The sequence below is a fragment of the Lutzomyia longipalpis genome, chromosome 3, assembly GCF_024334085.1.
Source record: "Lutzomyia longipalpis isolate SR_M1_2022 chromosome 3, ASM2433408v1".
NCBI classification, from domain to species: domain Eukaryota; kingdom Metazoa; phylum Arthropoda; class Insecta; order Diptera; family Psychodidae; genus Lutzomyia; species Lutzomyia longipalpis.
In genome coordinates, this window is record NC_074709.1 from 9,158,883 (window position 1) to 9,171,089 (window position 12,207).

The 12,207-nt window shown below is 37.0% G+C and overlaps 2 protein-coding genes across 13 annotated transcripts in view; both read right to left on the minus strand.

The window, feature by feature from the left end:
• Positions 1-7,175, minus strand: part of LOC129791795 (potassium voltage-gated channel subfamily H member 6) — a 64,673-nt gene extending 57,498 nt beyond the window's left edge. For 3 of the 12 annotated variants that reach the window (XM_055830307.1, XM_055830304.1, XM_055830309.1), the window contains exon 1: positions 6,319-7,173. The gene's annotated coding sequence lies outside the window, so the exon portion shown is untranslated. Of the gene's footprint in view, positions 1-1,877; positions 2,646-6,318 lie in introns of those variants that run through there. The other 9 variants (XM_055830310.1, XM_055830311.1, XM_055830306.1 and 6 more) reach the window with 7 other exon arrangements.
• Positions 7,176-8,113: 938 nt separating this feature from the next.
• On the minus strand, positions 8,114-9,779 carry LOC129791954 (uncharacterized). Its single transcript, XM_055830636.1, has 4 exons — positions 9,483-9,779; positions 8,849-9,027; positions 8,427-8,777; positions 8,114-8,344 (listed from the first exon to the last, which is right to left on the minus strand). The coding sequence occupies exons 1-4, from the start codon at positions 9,592-9,594 to the stop codon at positions 8,159-8,161; spliced, it is 828 nt and encodes a 275-aa protein (XP_055686611.1). The 5' UTR covers positions 9,595-9,779; the 3' UTR covers positions 8,114-8,158.
• Between the last annotated feature and the right edge of the window lie 2,428 nt (positions 9,780-12,207).

Consider the following 12,207-nt stretch of genomic DNA (forward strand, 5'->3'; position numbering starts at 1 on the left):
GTACCATGGCAATGAGTCAGCTCTTTAGTTGTTGCGCAGTGCTATGTATCTTGAAAGCTCCCCGTGAGTCACATAATATAGGGTCACTTGGGCACTGCCAGGCGAATGTAATACATGCTCTGTGAACGTAGAAGAAGAAAAAAGTGTGCCTCTCAAGACGAAAAAATTCAATAAGTCTGCGTAAATTTTCTTGGAATACAATCTGCTTTTGAACTGAAAAGTATGTTACATGAGCTTTTTTTTCTTCTTTTATTTAGTCAGAAAAGAGAGTTCAAAATGGAAAAATTATGCTACAACATGTGAATTCAATTTACTGCACATGAACCACAACTTGAACCGCAATCCTCTACAAATCGATGAGGTCAAAAAAAAAGAAAGTTCCTTTATAACCATACCACCCAGGGAAGCTTTTTGGCTGTGCGGAGCTGTAGAGACGAAAATTGAATACTAAACTCCGTGAAAGGATATTCCTCGGCTGTGTGAGATGAGCAAAAGGCAAAAGGAAAAGGGATAAAACTTCCGCCTGGTGCGCTTCTGCCACGGAGAGATAACAAATAGTGCTTTCCCAGCAATCTCAAAAGGATATTGGGAAGTCATTTTGGTGGCACTTGAAGAAATCAATGGAAAACACAAGAGGAAGAATCGAAGCTTATATGATGGTGTTTTGCGCCACATACAGGAAAATCTTATTAAATCACGGCAAAATCACTTTGGTGAAATGGAAAATAAAATTTATTTTCCGCTTTTCCATCAACAATTTCAATTGCCCGGGGGTAATGTCTTTGAGGGAAAATTAAAAGGAAATTTGCCTAAAAATAAAATTTTTTTGGTGTTTTAGGAAAATTCCTTCCGATTGCGTCAGCCAAGGGACGGTAGGTCAACCCAAACACATCCTTTCAATTTTAGGGCCAAAGCTTTCGACGCTTCTGTGCGTCTTCCTCGTCGAAAGAAGAAGAAGCGTCGAAAGCTTTGGCCCTAAAATTGAAAGGATGTGTTTGGGTTGACCTACCGTCCCTTGGCTGACGCAATCGGAAGGAATTTTCCTAAAACACCAAAAACTTAAAACATCCCGTCAGTTTCCACTGGAGTAAAAATAAAATTGTTAAAATCGTTAAAATGCAACAAGAGATAGTAGAAGCAAAAGCGAAATGTTGCTTTCAAATTCAGTTTCAATCATTAAAAAGTTTGTATGCCCAATTAGTTCGGCACAATTGAAGTTTTATGAACTTTATGTTTATGCAAAACATGCTCTTTGTATGTAACCATGTTTTGACTAACATGTCTACTTGTGTGGATGGTGCGGAGTAATCTCATACAGAACAATGTACCTCCTATTACACGCTTGGTTGCATTTTGAAGATTAAAGAGAACAGCAGGAGACTCTCAAACAAAGTCAGAATTTCACGAATTTTCCTCTTCATGAATGAAGCTCTGATGGCAAAGTTGGAAAATGCAGGCAAATCCCCCGTGGATTCTTGACCTATGCCACGATGCTATTGTACGAAAGAAAAAAAAAACAATCTCATGGTACAACAAAAGGAGGAAGAAGCACTCTTGGAAGCTAAGAGAGAAAAGGTCCAAAATGATGCGGAGAAAAGGGCAGAAAAATGGATCAATATGGGGAGACACACCCGCATAGACTTTACACACTGATGGGGGGTGTAGAGAGGGAGGTGCAGGAGGGGATTTATTTAAGAGGGGCATGGTACCCATGCAAATAGAGAAAGAACCCCGAAGACAAAGAAATCAGCCATGTATCCAATAAGCAGAGCGGATGATTTTTCCACAAACCGGGAAAATCCCAAACATTTCACGTATTGATTTGCTCGTTAAAAGGCACCGTATACAACACCCCAAAAACTATATAAAATACTCACAGAGAGATGTCTTGTGTACATAAAACACATGTAAAGTCGGTTGGGGAATTTATTGTTTTTTGCCTAACACTCTTTTCTTCACTTCTTCTTTCTCACCCAACACAATTTTCCCTCTTGTTGTGCATTATTATATTTATATCTCAACGTATGAGTTGCCAAGATGTCCCACAGAAATAATGTTCCCCATCCACACATGTAGAGCAAATAAAAGAAAATTAAAGTTCTGTTTTTCATCTTTGTCCCATCGGGTGAAGGAAAAATAAATTTAAAGACGAAATATTGCAATATAAAAATTTCAATGAAAGAAATCACGGAAAATGAATTAATTTCATAAATATAAACACGTGTGTCTGGGACACCTTGAACGTGGAAGAATATATGTGAGGGATATGGGAGAAAGACAACTTTTTTTTTATTTTCTCCCAGATATTTCTCGGAGAATCTCAATAAAATACGATGAGGTCCCGTACGAAATTTCCTTCCAAACACGACTCTTTTACTGCTGCACTTCCTTCGCTATTTAATGAAATGGAAAAATGAACTTTTCATCATCATGTAGTGCATCCTTTTGGGGTCATTTCACCCATCGTCTGGCGATACTACTGCATTTTCCTCTCTCTCTTCTTGGCCAACAAATTCTGCTGCAGATAGACGAAATATAAAATTGTACAAAGTAATACGCTAAAAGAAGAAAATGTGTGAAATGTGAAAGTTCGCAACACTTTTCTTATACAAAGCGGGTTCACCCATACCGCATTCGAGTTTTCCTACCCCTTCAGCAAGATTGCCGGCGACGCTATTTCTCCTCTCTCTCTCTCACGGTTTTATTATTATTTTATCAAACCCACACAGAGACATTTAATTAAAATTATTTAGAATAAGAAAATTAAATTAGATAAAATAAATAAAATTTAGCGCGTAGATTCAAATTGTTTGGATTATTTGTCTCTCTGCTTGTTTGTTCCCCCCTCCTCTAAAGTGTGAAAGGGTCATGAATCTCCCACAAAAGCTCTTTAGCATAGAAATCCCATTAATTCGCCATGCCAAATACAGGAGATAATAATAATATTTACTAACAAAAACAAAATAAACCGCCATCCTCCGCAAATATTGGGTGGTGTGGTGTCGTCAGAGTGGAAAGAAGGATAGCCAAAAAATTTGCAACACACTCTCTCTCGCCTATTAATACCTTGGCAGTCGACATTCGCAATGAAAATTTGGTATTTTGAAAGAAAAATGCAAAGTAAAATATAACGGTAAAATATAAATATATATAGCTACATGGTACAGATTAAAAAGAAAAGGGAATGTACATGGTAAGTTTCACTTACGGGCTGTGATTCTTCCTTCAGAGGCCAAGTTAAATATATGTAAATGCAAACTCTAATAGATAGCTGCAGAGTATGGATTAATCAGAAAAGGGAATGTACTGGTAAGTTTCACTTACGGGCTGTGATTCTTCCTTCAGTGATCAGTCTAAGTGTGGTATTTGATATAAGTTTGGTGGTGCAAACTCTGGGGGAAGGCTAACTCGCGCATTGGCTGTGATTCGTGGCGCGAGTCATCCTTCCCCAGAGTTTGCACCACCAAACTTATATCAAATACCACACTTAGACTGATCACTGAAGGAAGAATCACAGCCCGTAAGTGAAACTTACCAGTACATTCCCTTTTCTGATTAATCCATACTCTGCAGCTATCTATTAGAGTTTGCATTTACATATATTTAACTTGGCCTCTGAAGGAAGAATCACAGCCCGTAAGTGAAACTTACCATGTACATTCCCTTTTCTTTTTAATCTGTACCATGTAGCTATATATATTTATATTTTACCGTTATATTTTACTTTGCATTTACATTTATATTTATATTCCTTATATATAAGGCGCCCCGCTTCGCGGGGCGCCAAATAGTTAGCGTACTAATTAAACATGCAACTATATATATTTATATTTTACCGTTATATTTTACTCTGCATTTATATTCATATACCTTATATATAAGGCGCCCCGCTTCGCGGGGCGCTTAAGAATTTGCGTATTAATTAAATAAAAAATTAAAACCCTAATATCTCCTGAACGGCTCCATAGATTTTCTTAAATGACCTATCGTTGGAAAGGTCTTGACCTCAGCTATAACATACTAAAATTTTAACGAAATGCATAGTGCAGTTTTTGAGATATTTAGACTTAAAAAAATTGGATATGCAAGATATTGACTTTAGCGCCTCTTGCGGTCATTTCTCGAAATTGTAATGTTCCAGACATTTGTAGAGCTTCACGAAACCTTTCATTTGCGCTTGAGTTGATCAAGATCGGACTTGTAGAACCCGAGATATGACATGCCAACTTTGGAAGACTATATCTCGAGAACGGCGACATAGATTTTCTTCATTTTTGGCATGAAGCTAGATAATATAGTCAGCTATAACGTATGAAAATTTGAAGAAAATGCATCGTGTAGTTTGCGAGATATTCATCGAAAACTCATCGAAAATTTTGTTTTTGATTTTTGGCCCCCTAGCGGTCATTTTTGAAACTTCCGATGTTCTAGAGAGTTGTAGGGTTTGTTGAGATCTTTCATTTGACTCCGGGTTGATCAAAATCGGTCAAGCCGTTTTCGAGTTATGGCCGATTTTCAATGAAAAATTGTGGCGGCCATATTGACTAAACGGCATGACCGATTTACGCAAATGAGGCATCGTTGGAAAGGTCTTGATGGCCCCTACAACATATCAAAATTTCAGAGCTCTAGCTAAAATAGGGGCTGAGATATAGGCAAAACAAAATTTAGGGGTGTTCCAAAATGGCGGACGGAGGAGTGGGGGGGTGGATTTGACCTCACCATCAGACGACATCAGGTCGATGTACTAATTTTGCCGTTGACCGCAAGTTTCTATCTATTACCGTTCTCTTGCAATTTAGCATCAAACTCCGGACGGCCGGACGGCCGGCCGGACGGCCGGACGGCCGGAAAAAAAATTTGTTGACATACGTTTTTTGGAATGTGGGGACCCTAATTCGTGCTCATCCCAAGTTTGAGCCCGATCGGACAACATTGCATTTTAGGTGGTACACAGAAGCTGTGCTATTCTTTTCTTCGAAAGAATCACAGCTAAAAAAGAAGCCTGAAATAATTAGCGACAGGTGTAAAATTCATGACGATGTGAGAGATCGCCTATGTGGGGGCCATCACCAACCGCGATAGATTATTAAGGTAAAGTGAAGTTTGATTCGCAAGAGTGGTGTGTCTTATATAAACAAGAAGATTTTCGTGTAAACAGTGAATATCGCAACACGGAGGGAGTTTATTATGTAGGTATATATGCGGAGTATGTTGGCGCAAATTGGCGCACCGTACGTTTAGTAATACGAAGGACTATTGATGAGGCCGGAATGTAGGTGAATCTTCGCACGCAGGTGAATATTTACAACGTGTACGGCACCTACAGGGAAAAGGTCAAATATAATTTTTTGCTTTTCCACCTGCTTTACCACTTTGTCGTCACGGATCATTCCCTTTTTTCGCGCGCGCGAGATGTCTTCTTCACACACTAAGAAATTTATAGCCCAACGTCACACATCTTACGGGGTAGAGAAAAATTAAATCCATTTTTCAACTCTTTTTTCATTGACTTTTTTTTAAACATTAAAATGTCACATGAAACACAAACATGAGAGAGAAAATATTCGATACGAATCGGTGTGAATAAATAAATTAGTAGATATATGTATGTATGCTCCCCAATTGGTATGGTTGCAAAATGTATAAACCAACATTATAAATGCTAAAAAAAACTTCACATATTGACATTTAAATAGAAAATATTTGAACAGTGCGGATTAATGGAATATTTTATTTAAAAAAAAGTATTGAATTTGCTTAGTTTTCCGCACTTGATTTTAGTAAATTGAGAGAAGAGTTCTTCCTCAAATAATAGCAAAAGCTTTCATTTCCATAGAATCTCCTAAGAAATCACGTGTTTACGAGCATACAACGAACTCACTGTCATTAAGATCTCTATTCTTTTATGTACTTAAACTCTTTAAAATTTTAATAAGAATTATTTTATTTTAGGAACAAAGAAATGGGAGATAATCTCAGTACAAAAATAAAATTATGAATAGATTTTCTCGGTCTTCGCACTTGTCTCATGAGCTTTTTTTTTTTTTATGTATGTATATAGCACAGAGCAAAGATAACCCACAACGTCCCGGAGTTGTGAGTAATTGTGACCGACAGGTGCAATGAAAAGCGAATTATTATTCTCGGCACAGCCACACAGTTATTAATCTTTTCCGGATGAAGTCCATCCCGAAAGGGGGTTGTGTGTTATATATTTAATTTCCCCTCTGGGACATTTTCAGCCATTTATATATGAGGCGACATTCAATTAAATCATCAGCAAAGAGACAAAAGCGTCCCTCATGGGTAATGCACCTTTTGTTGTGTGTACTACCTCGAATTTTCCGAGGATTATCCATTAATTATGCCCCCTCAATTTGGGCATTGAGATATCATAACTATTTCTTCCTTAAAATTTCACTATAACACAACTCCTTGCATCTCACACAAACACACACTAACTATCCCCTTAATCACGCCTTTTTTTGCACTTTCCACATTTAAGCAAAAATAAAACGAGAGGAAAAAAATAATAAAAGTCCTTTCGCACAGTTTAGGGCTTCATTTGTGGGGAAAATTGTAGGTGGAAAAGGGTGGTAACAAACACAATTGTGGATGAGTGAGGGGGGTGAGAAACACTGTAACTGGGGCGCGGTACAATCACAGTAAGACCACCATATCCGGGCGGGGCGGGGAGGGAAATGCACTTTAATATTTTGTTTGATAAGGTGATAAAAAATTCACGATTTGTGCAACATGTCCATTTTCCATTCAGCGACTCGACATCGACTGAGACAGCTCTCACCGGAAAATTCAACGTCTGCTGATGGCTGCGTCGGGACGTGGCATCGTGTCTCGTTCGGTTTGAATTTTCCTCGCTCTCTCTTAGCCACCATAGCCACTCTGCTGCACACGTATTTTCACCACTATATTCTCACAAAATTCCTCTGCCTTTCATTATTCGTATACCTCGGCGTGTGTTGGAAAAGCCTTAACGGCAATGTGAAAAACCGAAAAACCCAGAGAGACGCATACACATAATGTGAGGAAACCATGGCGGAGAGAGAGACCCACGTGGGGAAAGTGTGAGAAAAAAAGTCGTATTGCCTCTAAATACGTCATTATTTCTGAGGAAAATTGTGCCAAAGGCGCTACAGAAATACAGCGTGATTAATTACGCGACTTGAACGATAAATTACACACGTTAAAGAGGAGAAAATTGCTAAAAATGCATTTATTTTTTTTAGATAAATATTCCAAAGAGTTTTCTAGGCCCCTGTTTGATATGTGCAGCAGTGGAGACGCCTGGTAAAAGCTCGATTTTATTACATTTTGTGCTGCAGATTTATTGTTTCTTTTTTCCTTTAATCAATGCAAAAAAGATTACATTGAGAACGATGAGAAATGAAGGGTTTTGAAGGAAATTCCCTTGCAATTTACTAGTGTTACTAGCTTATGAAGCTCGCAACAAGAATTAAACAGAATTAAGAAACAAAGTGCTACATTTTGTATGGCTTCGATAAAATGTCTATCAAAACGTGCTAACAGCTCAATAAATCTTGATAAATGAAGCAATTTTGAGAAAGCAATGAGAGATGCTTTCACAATTTTCCTCTGCGTACAAGATTAAGATCAAATTCATGATATTTTTAAGCTTTCACTGAGTTTCCTTTTTAAACTATACCAAGGTCTCACGGCAAAAGAATTTATTTTATTGCACACCAATGAAAGAAATAAATGGATAAAATAATTCTTTTAAGCAATTTACGTTAATCGAGCCAAAAAAAATGGGAAAAATTTAAATTCTTGTGGCTCTAATTGAAAAAAGTAAATAAATTTTAATGAAACATTTGAACTTGACATGGCACTGCAGCATCCCAAAAAAAGAGAATTAAATTTTCACATCTCTACTAAAAGAATCGTGCTTGCAATTTATTTGTTAATTTTATCAAAATTCTCATTGCTTTAAGAGTGATGCTCCATGGCGAAAAAAACTCACTGCAACACAAAATCCCATCACTCACAAAAAATGATATGAAAAACTCTCGAGTTCACCACAAAAAAGAGAGATGGATGCAATAAAAGTTCGTCAATAATTTACACATATACATAAAATATATATTTTTTAATTTAAAACCATATATAATTAAAGAAATCAGAGAAGCTTAATCTTACTTAGCGACTTATCAGTTAGGTTCAAGTAGCACGTCTTCCTTCTCGACCGACTCAATCTGGTGTGGTGCTCACAGAGATTTTCGCCTAGTGGTCGCTTTGGTGTTGTTGTAAACTTGGCCAGTAGTGCCTTTGATCTCAGACCCACTGTGGAGGTTCTCGTGGAAATCTGCATTGAAAGGATATGTGGCATGAGGAATTAGGAACGAACGAGTGAGAGAAAATGGAGGAAAATCAAGCCAAAGACTCACCATGAAGAGGAGATTCCCAATGAATGCAAGGCAGGAGAGCTGGAAGATGAGTCCCGGGGGGATTTGGGATGTTCTCAGGAGGAAAATGAGCGTCAAGAATTCGAGGCAGGCAAGTGCAGCCCCACCGTAAATCACAGTCCTCAGCAATGGGGTGGTTTTTGTGTATTTTGGCTCGACTTTTGATGGGGAATGTGGCAAAAAGTGTTTCACTTTGGCATCCACCGCATCCACAGCAGCTGGGGATTGGGTAGGAGCCACCACCCTCTGAGGTGGTTGCACCGCAGGTCTGCTCAATATTTCATTCGCACCCTCAGATTTCCACTGCGGAAGCAACCAATTGACGAGGACACTCTGCAAGAAGACACCACTAAATCCCATTCTAATGCAAAAAAAAAAAGAATATTCCTTTCAATGGCACTCACATCGGAAATCTTGAGATTGAGATGCTTCACAAAAGTATCCAAAATCCACACGACAACAGCACATACGAGCTTGAAAGCCTGCGTCGAGAGGGTAGTGTAGGTTTTCTGCAAGACATCCCTTGAGTAGTTGATGAGATTTTCCAGAAGCGTCCGTAGGGCTTCCTTTTTGAACTTTGAACCTGCAGAAGATATTTTTTTTCATTCATCACTGTTTAGTTTAGCAATATAAAATTTAATTTTACGTAATTAAAAATTTAAATTGATAATAGAATGCTTATCTCGCTGAATATAGTAAAATATTCATTTTTGTATCAGATAATAAAATTTTATTGAATAAATTAAATCCATTGCATTTTATAGACACGTAATAAAAATAACCATGAATATAAATATTTAAGTGAACGTTTTAGATTAATCCGAACAATCTAAAAAATTGCAATTTTTAATATTTAATTTTTTTGCTGATAGCTACAGTTCAACCATTTACTGCATGGATTAACTTGAATGTTTTATTTGAATAATAAAATCACTCAATTGACGTAAAAATTAATTTACGTAAAATTTTCGTTAATTTTAGAGCTTAAAAATTTGCAAAATAACTAAAGAAAATTCCCTTCTTAGTTATTTTACTCACCAGCAACTTGAAATTGCAAAACTGCCGAACACTTGAGTCGCTGAAATGAGCTGGATCTCTTAATGGGAATCTTCTTCTCCAAAGGAGGCATCTTATCCTGCACTGAAGACATTTTTTCTTCTTACAAAGCACTATTTTCTTGGCACAAAGAAGTTATTTTCTTTTAGAATTCTCCCAAAAATTTTCTTCACTATATCATCCTCTGTGAAAAACTGAATTTTCTCCGTGAGTTGATGCACTGACTTATTCAGTGGAGAGATGAGATTCAACTGAAGCACGACAGAATCCGGCGGCCTTTGATATCATGTTGATGTAAATTTTTTTTTATTAAAATAAAAGTCTTATCGGTGTTCTTTGAAGGAAAAAAAGACGATGCTCAAAAAAGCTCCTTATCGGTGAAATGGTGAATGTGATTTCTCAAATAAATGTAGCTGTCTGTCATGGAGTGAAATCTTATACAACATTCGGTTGAGATTTACTCAGAAATTTGTTCTGAAAATGATAAAAAAAAATCATTGGGCAACGAAAATAACAATTATGATTTTTTTTCTTATTAATAAAATAAAGAAAATGGGGTACCTATGAAGCCAAGAACCTCAGCGATCTGGGTTAGGGCTATTGCCTGAAAAAAATTTTAAAAAAGGAACCGGAAATTTTTTTTTTGGGAAATCAGTCTGTGGCTGAAGTTGGTCAGTTAAGTCCTCCTAGCAGAAGTATCTTCCAATCAAATAAACTTAATTTTTAGGTGACACGCCTCTTTCATCACAAAGTTCATTGCCGCGTGTTTTTTATAGCCACTTTGGACGATTTTCTCAATAAAATTTTATTCTCTTTTTTTTTTCTTAAAGAAAACTTTAGTTTTTTCTGCCACACCTCCTGTGACAACATAGCTCTTTCCCAGAAACGAATAATTTTTTTTTCTAGAAAAATCTGTTTGTCCAAAAACCAAAGATTAATAGAGAAATCAGCTTGAAAGAGAATGTATAATCTTTGACCCAAAAATGATAAGTTCTTGACCTCATGACGAACTTGCATCCACTTTCGCGGCTCGCGATTTGGGTACAAAATATTCAAAAGGAGGAGGTACTACCCAAAAACAGAATAACAACTGCTTTTGGCTCCTCGTGTGCAGAGGACATTCGCACTGTGTTGAGTGCGCGATTGTAATCATGAGGAAAATGTGGAAAAATCTGGATTGAGATGGGATAATGAACATGATGCCTTTATCATGCACTTGTCACGTGTCCACGCCGTCTGCAGCGCGTCTCACGTTCATCTCGGCATGGAGGGAAATCGCACTGATAAGATTTCTCTGTTTGATTGCAATATTCCGCTGAGTCTGGAGAAATCTCCTCCAGCACAGAGTTCAAAACAACGTGATAAGCCTGCGGATGGAAGCAAAGGGGAAGAATTTCAATTAGAATAGTGTACATAAAACATTATTTATTGTGATCATTTTACAGTAACCAAATACTTTAATCTTTCCCCTCTTCCCCTTATTATTTTTTTGAATTTTTTTCAAACTTCTAACAATGAAAATTAAAAAAATCAGAAACAAAAAAATCAGAAATTTATCAAAATGGAGACGCCTGGTAATCACTCAGAGAGCTTTGAAAAAAAAACTGAAAAAAAGCTTGAAAGCTTAGCATTAAATGTTCTCAAAAATTGCATCAGCACAAAATGCTATCAGTTAGAAAACTAAATTAATTTTTAAATGTTTAACGCTCTGATTTCCTCATTAATATATTTTCCTGATTGCTCTCTCCGCTATCAGTTATATGTATTTTTCCACTCTCTCTCTCTCTTCCTTGCGGGTGGATAGAATATATAGCGATGAACTTGGGCACATGACTCTATGACCCCGGCGTTTAATTTTTGCATCCCACACCAATAAAATTCACAAACTGATTGAGATTCTGTGGTCATGCTGTGGGATTGAATTTCTCTGTTTGAGCACGCGTAGGTGCCCCCGAGCTATGTGCACTCAAATCCGGGATGGAGTTGGGAAAAAATGGGTATTGCATAATCTTTTTTTTTGTTAAACTGATAGCGCGGGATGTTGCCATGCAAAAAGTCACGACAACCCTTCGCGGGCTTCGCGGTTTCTGCGACTGGATTTTTGTATGTATAACCTTGTGATCCCCGCCATGCAATCCCAGCATGGATGAATCATGATGGGTGATAATTTGTGTGGGAATAGGCGACTGTGTCAAGCGATTAGCTTCCGAATTCCAAACAAAAATGCCCCATGTTTGTGTTTTGACTGGTGATAAGGTGCTTTTTGTTCCTAATTTTTGTAGCAAATTATAGATAGAGTTAATTATACTGCATTGCCTATTTTAATGTGATTTTTCTTTTAATTAAAATTATGAGCATTGATTTTTTTTTAAATAAACTTGTAAGAAGTTCATTTGACCGTTACATTTCTTATTAATTTTTAAAATGTGCATAATGTTTCATGCAATTCATGGATCACTGAATAATTTCCACTCCCAAAAATGTGTCTCAAACTATTTTCCAACTATTGTACATTAATCTTTTATTTACTTCTCTTTAATTGCAAATTCTTATTGAATTCTTATTAGAAAGCGATTAAAATTAAATTGGAGGGAAAATTTGAGACGTGCAAATGATGTGAAACAAGCATAAAACATATTTTTTCCTCCCCCACATGAAAATCTATGGAATATTGCTAATGTATGGGTGTTGTTGCCCCTAAAAGTAG